The 14,231-nt window shown below is 42.2% G+C and overlaps 1 protein-coding gene across 1 annotated transcript in view; it reads left to right on the plus strand.

Moving 5' to 3' along the window:
• The window catches only part of Zswim6 (zinc finger SWIM-type containing 6), a 170,468-nt gene that overhangs the window by 92,643 nt on the left and 63,594 nt on the right, over nt 1-14,231 (plus strand). Inside the window, 1 exon segment of the mRNA XM_038324049.1 lies at nt 10,234-10,590. Within this exon segment, the coding sequence (XP_038179977.1) occupies nt 10,234-10,590 (357 nt within the window).

Genomic DNA, 14,231 nt, shown 5'->3' on the forward strand with positions numbered 1-14,231 from the left:
ACTAATGGCACTCATGGCTAACACATAGGTATTCTGATTAACTGGATCTCTGTATGAAATGGTGTAAGAATTCACATTAATGAGGAAACAAAACCAATATTGCACAGAATGCTGCTGGGAGCTCTTGGTTAGGGCTGTCCAGGGCATGCTCCGTAAACTTTTATGTTGTTTATATGGTGTGCTGTGCTTCACAGTCTGGCCATTGCATAAATTTGCCATTATCTTTCTCAGATATTAATGAAGTGTACAAGTGAGTGAGTCTGTTTCAAACAGTTATTCTGAAGTTGGACCTAAAATAAAGCTTTTCCTTTAAAAATAATTTTTCAAAAAGATGGAACTACTTCATCAGCAATTACCAGCAAAATCTCCCGGTGTCTTTCTATAAGCTGTTTAAGCTTAGCATTAGAAATTAGGGCTAGAGGATTTAATTAGCCAGCTCACAGGATGCAGTGTCTTTAATTTAGGATTTCCCTTTGAGAAAATTATGTAGTCAAAGAAGGAATATGATATTTTAGATAAGCTGGTTTTTAAATTGCATTTATTGTCTCTGTCTTGGACCCCCTATTGTCTGTACCGCTGGTCTGGAGATTCTGCATGATTTGAATGAAACGTTTGTGTGCACACCGATCATGGCAGTACAGGTTATTGGACTGTGTGCAGTAGTTTCCAGTTAGGAAAGGTTTGCTGTTAGATTGGGGTGGGGGAAGGATTGCCTCATCTCCTTTACCAGTCATAAATCAATGCTGGTTATGACACATTGAGCTGGACTAGTGTGCTAGGTAACACATACGCTGCCATGAGAGCGTTACATGCTAACACCTCTGCGTTCTTAGACCTGGCTTTTCATATGTGCCATGAGAGCGTTACATGCTAATGCCTCTGCATTCTTAGACCTGGCTTTTCATACGTACGAAAGTGTTACATGCTAACACCTCTGCATTCTTAGACCTAACTTTTCATACGCTGCCGTGAAAACGTTACATGCTAACACCTCTGCATTCTTAGACCTAGCTTTTCAGAAGATGGGGGGGGGGAGAACCCTCCCCACCCTGGCCACCCTTTCAGCCATAACATTGCATTGCCTTGCTTTCTGCTTTTAATTTCCCCAGGGGTTCTTTTTATGTAGGAAAGGGGTGAAAGATGTATTTGTGTAAGCCCTACACCACTGCTTCTGTTAAATTCTCTAACGAAGAATATGCTATTCTAGCGCTTCATGCAGGGGCGCATTTTTTTTTTTTTCCCGAAAAGAATGTTCCATGGAAGGAATGGTTTCAGGCCTGTGTGTTTATTTCATGTCTGCCAGTTTATTCTAGCATAGAAATTTTCTAATGCCTTGAGTTCATAACCGTTTTTCAGCCAGCTGGGCGCATAGACCAAGATGTGCAAAAGGCCAGACTTGGGAACTCTCTGGTGTATTGTAAAACAGCTGTCGTTCAGTGATGCCATGGTCTCTGTCCCCTTTGAAACTTAACACTAACCCTACTCAGAGATAAGACTCTTTCAAGATTGAAATGCCTTTTTACTGTCAGTGAAGAATTGAAGTTTTCTTTGCAGAAAACTTCATCTTTGCTAAGATTTTGGTTGTGTTCATGTGTGAGAAGTCTGCCCCTTTCCTGTTTCTCTAATGAGTATATTAACTATCGGTCTGTTGCGTTAAGATCCAAGTGCTAGGGCTGGAGAGATTGCTCAGTAATTAAGAGCACTTGCTGCTCTTCTGGAGCGTTCTGGGGGCATCCCTGTCTGGTGTCTTACAACCACCTGCAACCCTGTGAGTCCCTGCCGACACACAAGGGGTATACTCACATAGATACAGACACATAAATGAATATAAGTTTGGAAAAAGTAATCCAATTGTAAATACTGTTACAAAGTTCCATTGAACTGTTTCTTCAGGGCATTATAATGATCCTTTGGGTCTCATGAGAAATTCCTTAAGGCTTTTGTTTATGGGGTTAGTAAGTATTGGCACTAACTTTGTGTTCCAGTAGTCGTTTTGGTTTGTTTTGCCAACTTTGATAGAAGCTAGGGTCGGTCTGAGAAGAGCAGAACTTCAACTGAGAAAAAGTCTCCGTAAGATTGGCCCATAAGCCACCACCGATGTGGGCATTTCCTTGAATTGATGATTGATGTGGCAAGGTCCTGCCATCTGGGCAGTGCCACTCCCTGGGCAGGTAGTCATAATTGTGTAGAAGAAAAACTGAGCAAGCCATGACGAGCAAGCCAGGAGGCAAGTGTTTGTTCCTTCCTGGACTCTAGGTTCAGTTCCTTCCTCCAGGCTCCTGCCCTGAGTTTCCTGCCTGGACTTCCCTCAATGAATGAACTGTGACCCGATAGTTGGTAAGATGAAATAAACCCTTTCCTCTTCAAGTTGGTTGTGGTCATGATGTTTCATTCCAACATAGAAACGCTAAGACACTGTCTTTCAAATTAAAATCTGTAAATAAATTAAAATGCATGTTATGCAATAATAGTAGTGAGTATATGTTAATAGAAATAAAATATTTAAAAAAAACCCTGTAACTCCCAATAAGAATATTTTACTGAAATGAGTGACATTATCTGTGTTTGTGCAAATCTCTTTAATGTTTGCCCTTAGGAAAATCCAGCCCTTTTATTTATCTGTCTCTGTTACGGTAGCCCACATCATGTCAGCCTCTTAGAACCGAATATGCACTGAGGAGAGGCGCTGTAAAAGGTCACTAGTATCAGGTGTAATTATGAAGATTTCGTTATCGTGGGTGCTCTCAGAAGCTCTGGAGGGTTTCGGGGGGAGGTTAGTATCACACTTTGAGACTCACTGCATTATAATATTTACAAACCTACAATTAATTTAAAAGTGTTCTCCTAGTGTTTTTTTTTTTAATTTTAGTTTCTCTGCATATAAAATGAACACGATGGACAAAATGGACGAGCTGGATTGAGCAGAGATACAAGTGACTTAAATCTTTCCGTTTTGTTCTCAAGTAAGAACGAGTCCTCTAGTGTTTCCCTGGTCTCTTGCTTCGAAAAGCTTTGTGATTTCTCTTTATTTCCCAAGTCAGCCTATGAAAGCAACCTCCTCCCCCAAGATTCCAGTAGCTTAGAAAAAGAAAGTGTTATGGATGAAGGGAACATGTCCACACCCCTCTGTTTCTCCAGCTGGGCAGGGAAGGGAAGGGAAATAAAATTTAATGAGCACTTTTACTATGTGCCAGGTGCTTTACACATGTTATTTCACTCCAGTCCCCCAGCCAGCCTTGCAGCGTGAGTCTAGCCACGTACATACACAAATAAAGTGAGACTCAAGAAGGCCGAATAATGTGTTGAAGGCACACAGCATCTAAGGTACAGCACCCGTGTGGGGCAGAGTCTCTATCCCAAGGCCTGCTTGGTGCTGCACTGCCTCACAGTTTCCTTCTGTTCCTGGAGGCTGAGCCGTGGGACTAATAGGATGCTGTGATGTGGAAACGGTTTATTTCCTAAAATTATACCTTGTAGAGCCAAATACTTTTTCAAGTTTTAAAAAATTTATTCATGCATATATATCATTATACTTAGTTTCCTTTATGCCCACAGCCATCACTCCACGACCCTTCTCTTGCTGCCTCCATCGTGTCCCCAAAGAAGGCCTCTCTTCTACTTTTTATATCAAAATACCTGTCTATTGCTGTCACTCCCCTTTTTGCCTTCCTTTAATTTTGCTTACCACACACAAGAATCCACACAGGGCACCACCCAGTGGACGATCCTGTGTATACAGCTAAAACACATCAGTACATTTGCTTTTGACCTCTCACTAACAGTGGTCTCTAGTTCCATCCATACCATTTCCCAGTAAAAGGCCATGATTTCACATTTGTTTGCATTTATGTTTTTATGTCTGGATAAGAATTCCATTCTCTACTCTGATTTACCCTGTTTCTTTTAGCCATTCCCCATTGATGGGCATTGAGCTTGGTTCTGTTTCTTATTATCGTTGTAAATGCTCCAGAAAAAGCACGCAGCTGACACAAGTGTCTGTTTGTGCTATGTTGGGTGTGACCCCAGATCAGAATAGTCTTGGTAGTTGGTTTTTGTTGTCTTCTGTAGGGCTGTAGCAGGCGACATTTCCCCAGCAGTGTACAAAGGTTGCTTTTATCCTCTGTCTTTGCCAGCATTTGTTGTTTTGTGTTTTCTCAATGACAAAAGTTCTGACTGGGGTCACCTGTTTCTCTGGTTAAGGGTGTTGAACACATGTTTTCAGTTACTACCATACATACATTATAATACATATATTGAGAACTGTCATTTCAGTTCATTAGCCCACTTACCAATTGTATTTTTGTTGTTTAGTTTTTGCGGCTCCTTAAATATTCTAGCTGTTAATTTCCTCTTGCTGGTGGTTACTGCCTATGCTGTGCAGAAGCCCTTTAGTTTTGTATAATCTCATTTGTTAGTCTTGGGGTTATCTCTTGCCATTAGAGTTCTAGTCTATGTCTATATCTTGAAGTGTTTTCCTCGAGCAATTGCAAAGTTTTAGGTCTTAGAATTAAGGTCGGCCTTTACTTGCATGAGTTTGGACGTGACCCGTGGATGTGTCAGAGACATGCACAGAGACTCTGAGACAGATGGGCTGTGTGCTCTGGTGCAAACACATCAGCACTCCAGAAGCTCGGTGCCTTCGTTGATTATCTGCTGCTGCACGGGAAGTGAGTTTATTATACATATCAAATTAGAAGGTGCCGTATAGTATTAGTAGGAGGTCTCTGTAGGGAAGCAGTTTCAGGTTACGTTCCTTGGGAGGAGGAAACTGGTTGGTACTGTCTCCATCACTGGTAAAGGGCAATCTTTTGTTACATTGTACTTGGACTAGAGGAGGTCTTGCCTTTCCTCTGAGCCTAACCTAGGGAAGGCTTTGCCATTCCCGTGCTTATGAGTTCCTTGTTATTATGGTGCTCATGTCAATAATGCACATGCACTCAGGACTTCATCTACTCCCCACAGAAGCCTTTGATCCGTTTTGTGTTTTGTGTGTGTGTTAAAGAGGGTGTCTTTTTTTTCTGATGTGTATTTTTGACACCCCAAATCAGATGGCTGTGGCTGAGTGGGCTCACTTCTAGGTCTTCTATTACATTTGTCTTTTCTAGTGCCATACAGTTTCTGTGTATGTGAAGTGTCGTGATGCCCTCAGACGGAGTAAACACTCTATTAGAAGGAAAACCAAGGGGAAACAAAGTGGGTGAAAGAGAAGGAGAAAGGGAAGAAGAGGAAAAAAATTGTAGTGCCGAAAAACAGCATGCAAATAAAATTAGATGGACGAATGGAGGGGAATAAAAGTATGAACAGAATCTTCTAAAAAGGTCTCATGTTTAAAATATAACGAAGTGAAAATATTACTAAAAGAGCAATGAAAACGCTAGGGTGGATTCTTCTCTTGATAATTAGAGGTGCAGGTGTGTGCAGCGTGAGGGGTCGTTTGCTAGTCGTGTGTAGCATGAAGGGGGTCTGGACCTGAGGGGCTCTCGTCTTTCCCTTGCTTTCTGCTGGTGCAGAGAAGGTATGGGGCACACCTGCGGCCTGCAGAGCTGCCGTCCCACTGTCAGCTTGTTCTTCCCGTCACAGGTCTTTGCTGCTCCACTTGGCTTTTCAGGTGTGGACTAGGTGTGTTCCCTCCCCCACCCATTGCTGCTACGCTAGTTCGGTTTTCTTTTCCTTTATTGCCCTTTGAATGTAGTATTTTATCAGCCTCTTCTTCCTCCCCGATCTCCTTTTGTCAGCTTGTTTTAGTCTCCTGGTGATGCTTCCTGTTGTGTTTTCTATTTAATTCAAAGGATTTTTTTCCTTCCTAGCATTTCTCTCCTCATATCTACACCCTAGAGTAACTAATGTTCTAGCTAGCACGGAGTCCTGTAGGGCGACTGGTTAGACCCCTCCTCCCCACCAGGATTGATGTACTGTGGTGTCAAGCAGTCAGCAGAATTCGGAGTTCTGAGATCCTAAAGTACTGAGCAGATAGCCACCTCCAGAGGTCCATCAGGCTGACCCCAGGCTGCCCACTTAATGCCGGCCTACAGATGCTCCACGGTTACTCTGAGTTGATAGGCTGGCCATGGGGGTGTCCCTGTCTATGTGCACTTCTCTTTCTGTACCAAGCCTCTGATGCCTGCAGTTTTGGCCTGTTCAGCCCCCTTGCACTCTACCACTGCCTCACAGGGCTGTGTCTCACTCCCTGACTATGGCAGATTAAAGTTGGGTTTCAAGACTTGTGATTGTTCCCTGACATTAGGTCTCCGGGGCAGCTCAGTTTTAAACAGTGAGTCCCTTTTCAGAAGAGAGCCCACTGTCCTCTTAGTCATATACAGTGACGCAGTGGGATTCTGCTATGACTGGAGGAATCACTGTCTCACAATACGTGGTGCAGCTGAATATGAGGCTCATGTGATCCCTGGGTTTATCCTTACACTGGGCCTGCCAGTCCTTTCTCTATTGAGGCCTGGTTTGCCTTTCAAATAAGGTTTCTCTTTCCCTTCCTGCTCGCTGCAGAGCCACCCAGCTGGATCCCCACTAAGCTTGGATTCCTGTTTTTTGTGTGTGTGTGTGTGTGTGTGTCTTCAGTCTCTCCTTCGCCACCTTTGTGACATTCACAGCCTTTCCTTGTCGTGTTGATTAGAGCCTGTGCTTCCCTGACTTCATGACTGCATTACTGTTTGTAGTCTGCCGTCCTACCTGGAGCTCTCCAGCAAACTGTTTTTGAGACAGGGTCTCACTGAGGCCTGGAACTTTCTATATAGACCAGGCTGGCCTTGAACTTATAAAGAGCTGCCTGCCTCTGCCTCTCCTGAGTGGAGTGCTTGGGTTTAAAAGTATGTGCCAACATCCAGGCCTAAACATATTTTTAGAAGGCTTATAGTAATTTCTCCAGTTTTACTTATTCGAAACATGTTTCACCAGATAGTACAGGACTGACCTCTTTTCTGTGCTCAGTTCTTGCCCTAAAACAGTTGTCATGTTAGTCAGAGCTCCAGAAAGTCAAAGTCCGTTCTTAGGAAGTTGTCTTGTTTCAGTTCCTTCAGCACGCAAGGATAACCACAGCAGGGCGGTGGCGTGTGAGTCTCATGAGGCAGTGGGTCTCCCCAGCACTCTTGGCGTGATGGAGGGACACAGAGGCCCTCTGCTCCTCTTCCGTGTGTGTTGATACGATTTAGGATACACAGACTAGTAGTGGAATCTCAACAGAATACCGTTATAAAATTCTGAGGTCAGCTTACTGGAATCTTTTCATACTGACACAGTACCCCATGGGCTTAGAAAGTTGTACAGAGCTGCCTTTTACGTATGAACATGTGATTTTCCTGTATTTGAGGTAATCCTCACCTGAAGGCAAAGGGAAAATTGCCCCCAAATCTAATGGGCCCCCATGTGCTAAATAACCGCTGCACCATCAGATTAGAGGGCCAGCTGAGCTGACAGCGGCAGTCTTCCTGACAGAGACGTTCGAGCCACATGGAGCATCCTCAGGGAAATGAATGGACAGAACAAGAGGAATAGCTTGCTTTTGGTTGTTTGGTTTTACGTGTTTTTTGTTTTGTTTTGTTTTGTTTTGTTTTGTTTTGTTTTTCAAGACAGGGTTTCTCTATGTAGCTTTGGAGCCTGTCCTGGAATTTGCTCTGTGGACCAGGCTGGCCTCAAACTCACAGAGATCCACCTGCCTCTGCCTCCCAAGTGCTGGGATTCTCTGTGAGTTCAAGGCCAGCCTGGTCTACAAGATCTAGTTCTAGGACAGGTTCCAAAGCTACAGAGAAACCCTGTCTCAAAAAACAAAACAAAAAGAGCACTGTATTACAATCAGTCAACTTCATCTTTTTGACTTGTACTGTACAACTTACATGAATACGTACCATTTTTGTACTAGCTCTTTGAGGGCTTCATCAATTTTCTTAAGGATCTTTTTCTTTAATGACAGTGTTATTTAGAGCACCTATTCTGTTTTGTTTGACTCTTGATTATGTGGATCATGGTGATTGTGTGTGTGTGTGTGTCTGTGTGTGTGTGTGTGTGTCCCCGTCTATGTGTCTATATGCTTATACGCCCCACATGTTGCTGAGGATTGCTCTCCGGGCCTGGAACATGCTAGGAATGTGCTCCCTCCCAGTCTTTATTGTAGACAGTTTATTGCTAGTATTGCTCCTTTGAGTCCTCAGTCATGGGTCTTGTCTCTGTTTAGAATTATCCAGTACCCTTTTATATAGGGACAAAGTCGTTCACATAGCAGGCAAGAAGAAAGGTGATTGTGTTAGGTGGGACGATGTTCATCTTAGAAATGTCGATTTACAACGCTCCATGCTTTGGTGTCTGGCTTCCATACGTGTAAATATGTGACACATGGAAACAGTTTTCTTTGAACTAAATGTATAGAATATGTTTGGGGCCTTTCTTCTGAGTCAAGACATTTTTTTTCTTATCTTTGCCTATTCCATGCAATTTTTTAAAATTACATATAGTACATCTGGTTTGTACTAAGGCAAAGTTGCCTGTGTTTTTTTGTTTTTGACATTTTCTCAGGTGTTTTCTTTATGTATTAACTTTTTTGAATGGGTAAAAACATGAGAATCAAGACTATTTTCTAGTATCCTTTCTCTAAATTTTTTTCTCTTTCTAGAGACCTCTTAATCAAAGTGATGAAGGAAACTAGAATGTCTGTTTTTAAATGGATTGTGTTTATAGGGGAGAAAACCCACATATCTATTAGATGATAGTTTTCCAATTTTCCTATTGTGAAACAATAGTTTGTGTTTCTGGAATGCCCTTTGTAAATTGATTTATTTGATTAAAAATGATTACAACACATTTATCTTGTCAAGATGAAATGTCCTCCCTCTAGGAGGTTTCCTTTCTTTGGAGTAGTGGCCTGGTAACATGGGCGTTAGTGACTGGGGTCCTGATGTCACGTGTGAATTCTTGGCATTATCTGCCAGTCACTCTGGAGCCACATGCAACACTTACCCAGTTTTCATGTGGTTTGTGAAGGGGGGGCTCAGTCACCAGCTTGAAATTTCTTTTTTAGTATAAATAGCAGAAGACCAAGAGAACGCTGAGGGCTTCATTATTTGATGCTCAAAGTTTATGTCAGTCATTTGAAGTCATGATGTAAATTTGAACCCTTGTTGTTCCCAAAGGGATCTCCCTGTAGCCTTCAGATTTATCCCTCACCAATGAGCGGGTCTTTAGGGATGGGTGGCTGAATCCCCTGCGTCTACCCAGCTGACCTCCACCCCAAGCTTCAGGGTGGTTTCATGCATTTAGGGAAAAAGTATAGGTTTGTTTTCTGGCCAAGAAGGCCATAGCTGTACACAGTGGTTGTGGGAGGCATTTTCAGTTGGCTGAGCTAGAACTCTCCAAGGGCAAATGACTTCCTCAGTGGGGCAAGCATTGCACTTCTGGATCATTATAAGCAGTGTCCAGCTAGCCATTGATGATGGAATTCTGGTTCTAAATTGAAGGTACATTGCTTCTAATGCCTTTTCCTTATTGATGACACTGTACTGTGGAGGGAGTTGTATATGTACTTAACCTTGTATCTAGGCCTTCTTCTGTGCGAGTTATTCAGGCTGTTATGCATGGACAGCTGTAGGTTTTACAGCCCTCCCTGTAGCTGCTATTGAAAGATATTGCAATCTGAGGGCACGGGCGTGCGTGTGTGTGTGTATGTATGTATGTACATACGGACATACATACACATACATAGGTATATTGCAGAAAAGAATATTACTTTAAGAAGTTTCTCTGGTCAAAGTTAGTGAAAGGAACCTCCCCTACGTTTGCAGTGTTGATTTGTAGCTTTGTGCCAGACTGGAGTAAATGTGAAGAGAGGGGCAAGTCTGGGTGAGAAAAAAAAAAACTGAATAAGGCAGGTAATAGACACTTCAAAATGTATGCATACAACAAGGAAGACCCCTAGTGTCCCTCTGCTCTGGGTCTTGGTTGTGCATTCCTCGCCATGAGTACAGAAGTGACGTAGCTACTTGCTGTGGCTTTGATCTGCACAGTTGAGGTTGTGCTGCAGTCAGTGTTGATTTTGCTGTGCAGAGTACCTCGATGTTGTTGATCATCCTTTGTCTGTTATCCCCAGTTGGGAAGTCAGTGCTTAATGCTGGGTCTCCTGTTTCCACCTCTTCTTTTCCCTGCTGTGCTGTCCAGAGCCACCTGTTTGCACGAGTTGGGACTTCCCTTAGCGTCTGTGTGCAGAGGCTGAACCTTCCCTGTCTTGTCTCCTAGGTTTCCACTTGAGTGGCACAGTCACGGAACCCGCAGTACAGTCAGAGCCAGAAACCATTTGCAACGTGGCTATCAGCTTTGATCGTTGCAAGATTACCTCAGTGACCTGCAGCTGTGGAAACAAGGACATATTTTACTGTGCCCATGTTGTGGCATTGTCTTTATACCGCATCCGCAAGCCAGATCAGGTCAAACTGCACCTTCCCATCTCAGAGACTCTCTTCCAGATGAACAGAGACCAGCTGCAGAAGTTCGTTCAGTATTTGATCACAGTGCACCACACCGAAGTCTTGCCAACTGCTCAGAAGCTAGCAGATGAAATTCTTTCCCAGAATTCAGAAATCAACCAAGTTCATGGTGAGTATGACAGTGTCAATTTTCTCTGGATTATTTTTCATTTATCAGTTCAATTATGCATAAAATGAATTAAGCATGAAGAATAAGTCATCAGTAATACTCTTTGGTAGAGAGATTAGCTTGGCTCTGTATCCTAACAGCGTATCTTTAACAGGATTTTATGCTAGAAGGCTAGCCCCTTTTGGGGAGAGCTAGCTAATGGCATCTTGTTAGGTGTCGGTTGGGCTGGCCTGGAACTCAAATTTGTCCCCCTTCAGCTTCCCACCCCAGCTTCCCCCTCCCATGTGATTGCATCCATGCCATGCCACATCTGAAGTAGAAGGTTTTTGTGCTCAGAAAAATCTCCTTTGTTAAAAACTTGATTCTTACACTTCATTTAGTTTAGTAACATTTCATTTAATACTATTGTTTAATAGAACACTTGTTATTTATTTTATAGGCTTTAGCACATGAATATGTGTGTATTGGACTTTAAAAACTTTACCTTCCAACGCTGGAAGCTTCTTTAAGTAGTACTTTATAAAAGAAAGTAAACTTTAGAAAACTATTACAACTTAAGAGTTTATTATAAATGTAGCTTTAATAAAAACAGTTTTTCTTTGAAATTAGGTCAAAAGAATCTATGGAACCATTCAGAAATATCCAGCGACATCTTTCTATGTATTATACTAATAAAATGCAAGTAATACTAGATTGGGGGTTTATGGCTAATTCACTAAAAGTACTTATTTTGCAAACAAGAAGATCTGAGTAGTTATGTTTCCAGAGTCCATGTTTAAAAAGTCAGGCATGATGGCACGCTTGAAGTTGACACTTTGGGGAGGCAAACACAGTAAGATCCTTGGGGCTTGCTGTCCAACCTACCTAGTCTGCTTACTAAATTTCAGATCATTGGGAGACCCTGTCTCACAAGCAAAGAAACCCGCACACAGAACAAACAAATCTGGTGCATAGCAACTTGGGTGTTGTCACCTAAGGCTTTCTGGCCTCAACACAAGTTGTTTGTGCTTCTAAAACATATGGAAATAATTTTGTAATTAGAAATACATTGAGGTGTGAGGCGATTCCATCTTAAATCTGTAAGAATGGCCAAGATAAGAAACACTGATGACAACTTATGCTGGAGAGATTGTGGGGAAAGGGAACACGCCTATGGTACAGCCCCTTTGAATATCAGTGTGGGCGATTTCTCAGAAAATTAGGAAATATTCCTTCCTCACGACCTAGTAATACCACTTTTGGATATATATTCAAAGGATGCTCAATAGTGCCACAAGGACATGTGCTCAGCTATGTTCATAGCCTCATTGTTTGTCATAGCCAGAACCTGGAAACAACCTAAATGCCCTTTGACCAAAGAATGGATAAGGAAAATGTACATTTACACAATGGAGTACTACACAGCAGAAAAAAATAACGACACTTTGAAATTTGCAAGCAGATGAATGGAGCTAAAAAACATCATTTTGAGTGGGGTAATCCAGGCCCAGAAAGACAATTATCACATGTACTCACGCATAAGTGGTTTTTAAACATAAAGCAAAGAAAAACAGTCTACAAATCACAATCCCAGAAAAGCTAGACAACAATGAGGACTCTAAAAGAGACATACATGGATCTAATCTACATGGGAAGTAGAAAAAGAAAAGATCTCCTGAGTGAATTGGGAGCATGGGGACCTTGGGAGAGGGTTGAAGGGCAGGGGAGAGGCAAGGAGGGGAGGAGAGAAAAATGGAGAGCTCAATAAAAAATGAATAAAAGCAACAAACTATACATTGAGATATCACAATCTTGGCTAAGCAGCACAGGGCCCTGACTGTTATTAAAATGTATTTAGTTTTATTCTTTTGAGTTATAGGAAGTCATTCAACCTTATTCTTTCACTTTTGTGAGTTTTTTTCGATGCCATGGCACAAATAGAAATGTTTATGGAAAGCCCCTGTATGGCGTTTTAAAACTGAGATGGCAGTCTATAGTGAAGTCAGAATACAGTTAACAAATGCAGCAGACCAGCTTGTATGCCAAGCTGTAGGCAGTTCTGAGTCCTTGTCAGGTCTCCATGCCCCTTCCCAACAGGCTCCCCAGATTTGGATTGTAACCATTTCCTTGGTGGTGGTGGCATTTTTACATCATAAATGCTGGCTTAGCTTGATCTGTTTTTAAACTCTATATCATACAGTATGACTTCCATACATCTCACTTAAAGTCTTAATAGTAGAATTTACCTGTGTTTGGTGTGCCTGTAATTTGTTTGTTGGTATTTTTTGATGCTTCCCTGTTTAATAGAAATACAGTGTGCCCCAATAGGCACAATTTAAAAAATAAAAAGCAAAATTAATTTTAATTCCATTTTCTGATTTGTTTTATTAAATATTCAACAAAAACATAGGTTAATTTTTAGATCACTATCATACTTACTTTAGGTTTTTAATATCACTTTGTAAGTAGAGTTCAGTATTTCCCTCTTGTTGAATCAGTAAGATTTTATACTGTTAGGATGAGTTGTCAAATGATCAATAGTACCAGTTGTTCAAAATGTTTATTTTAGGTGCCAGTGATGGTGTGAAGGGTGTATTTGTGTAGGTTGGCAAGATATTTCTTATAATCATTTGGAGAAGTTTATATTTTTATGTGAAGACTGAAATTTGGTGTTGGTTTCATACTTACACAACACCCCCAATTATTGTGATGTTATACTCTTTTTGAGGGGCCCAGCTCCCAAATAAATTACACACGGAGGCTTATTTTTAGTTATAAAAGCCTGGCGTTAGCTTAGCTTATTGCTAGCCAGCTATTCTTAACTAATTATCCCGACTACCTTTTGCCTGAGTTTTTTCCTCTTCTTTATGTCTTACTTTCCTTCTTACTTTGTAGCTAGCTGGGTGACTGGGTGGCTGGCCGCTGACATCCTCCTCTCCTGTTCTCTTGCTCCTCCTCTTCCTAGGTTCTCCTATTTATCCTCTCTGCCTGCCAGCCCCACCTATCCTTGCTTCTGCCTAACCATTGGCCATTCAGCTCTTTATTAGGACCATCAGGTGTTTTTGAGACACACTGTAACACAGCTTCACAGAATTAAACAAATGAAACAGGAACAAAAGTCACACACCTGGAAATAATATTCCCCAACACCCTATCTCCCTGCAAGTCTGTAGCCACAGTGGCTGGTGATGACTAGACGACATCACACTGCTTTGGTGTATTCTGGGTGTGAGACTGCCAGAGAATGCCACTGTTTATCTGTCCACGCCACTGATGCTGGGCCATGTTTACAATAGAGCTGCTTAGGAACATTCCTTCAGAAGTCTCCCAGTACTGTGCCATGTGGTTTCTATGTCAGAGGCAAATTCGCAGTCACATGTCTTCTGGCACTCCCCATGCCGGGCTCTGCTTTGTTTAAGTGGCTGTCAGGTGGTGTGGGAAGCGTTTTACCTGGAAGAGGCCGACACTGCTAAATGGCAGCAGGCGTGTGCACAACTGTGCTGCGGAAGTACCACCTACGACCCACAGGAAACACTTGCATTCAAGAGCTTTTCAAGTAGGCTTCCGACCTATAGGGACCTCTTTCTGTCCCTTGCTGCTGAAAATTCAGATCACCCCAGAGGCAGCCCATTTAGGGCAGTGGTTCTCAAGCTGTGGGGCAC

Source organism: Arvicola amphibius, chromosome 3 (genome assembly GCF_903992535.2).
Source record: "Arvicola amphibius chromosome 3, mArvAmp1.2, whole genome shotgun sequence".
Lineage (NCBI taxonomy): Eukaryota > Metazoa > Chordata > Mammalia > Rodentia > Cricetidae > Arvicola > Arvicola amphibius.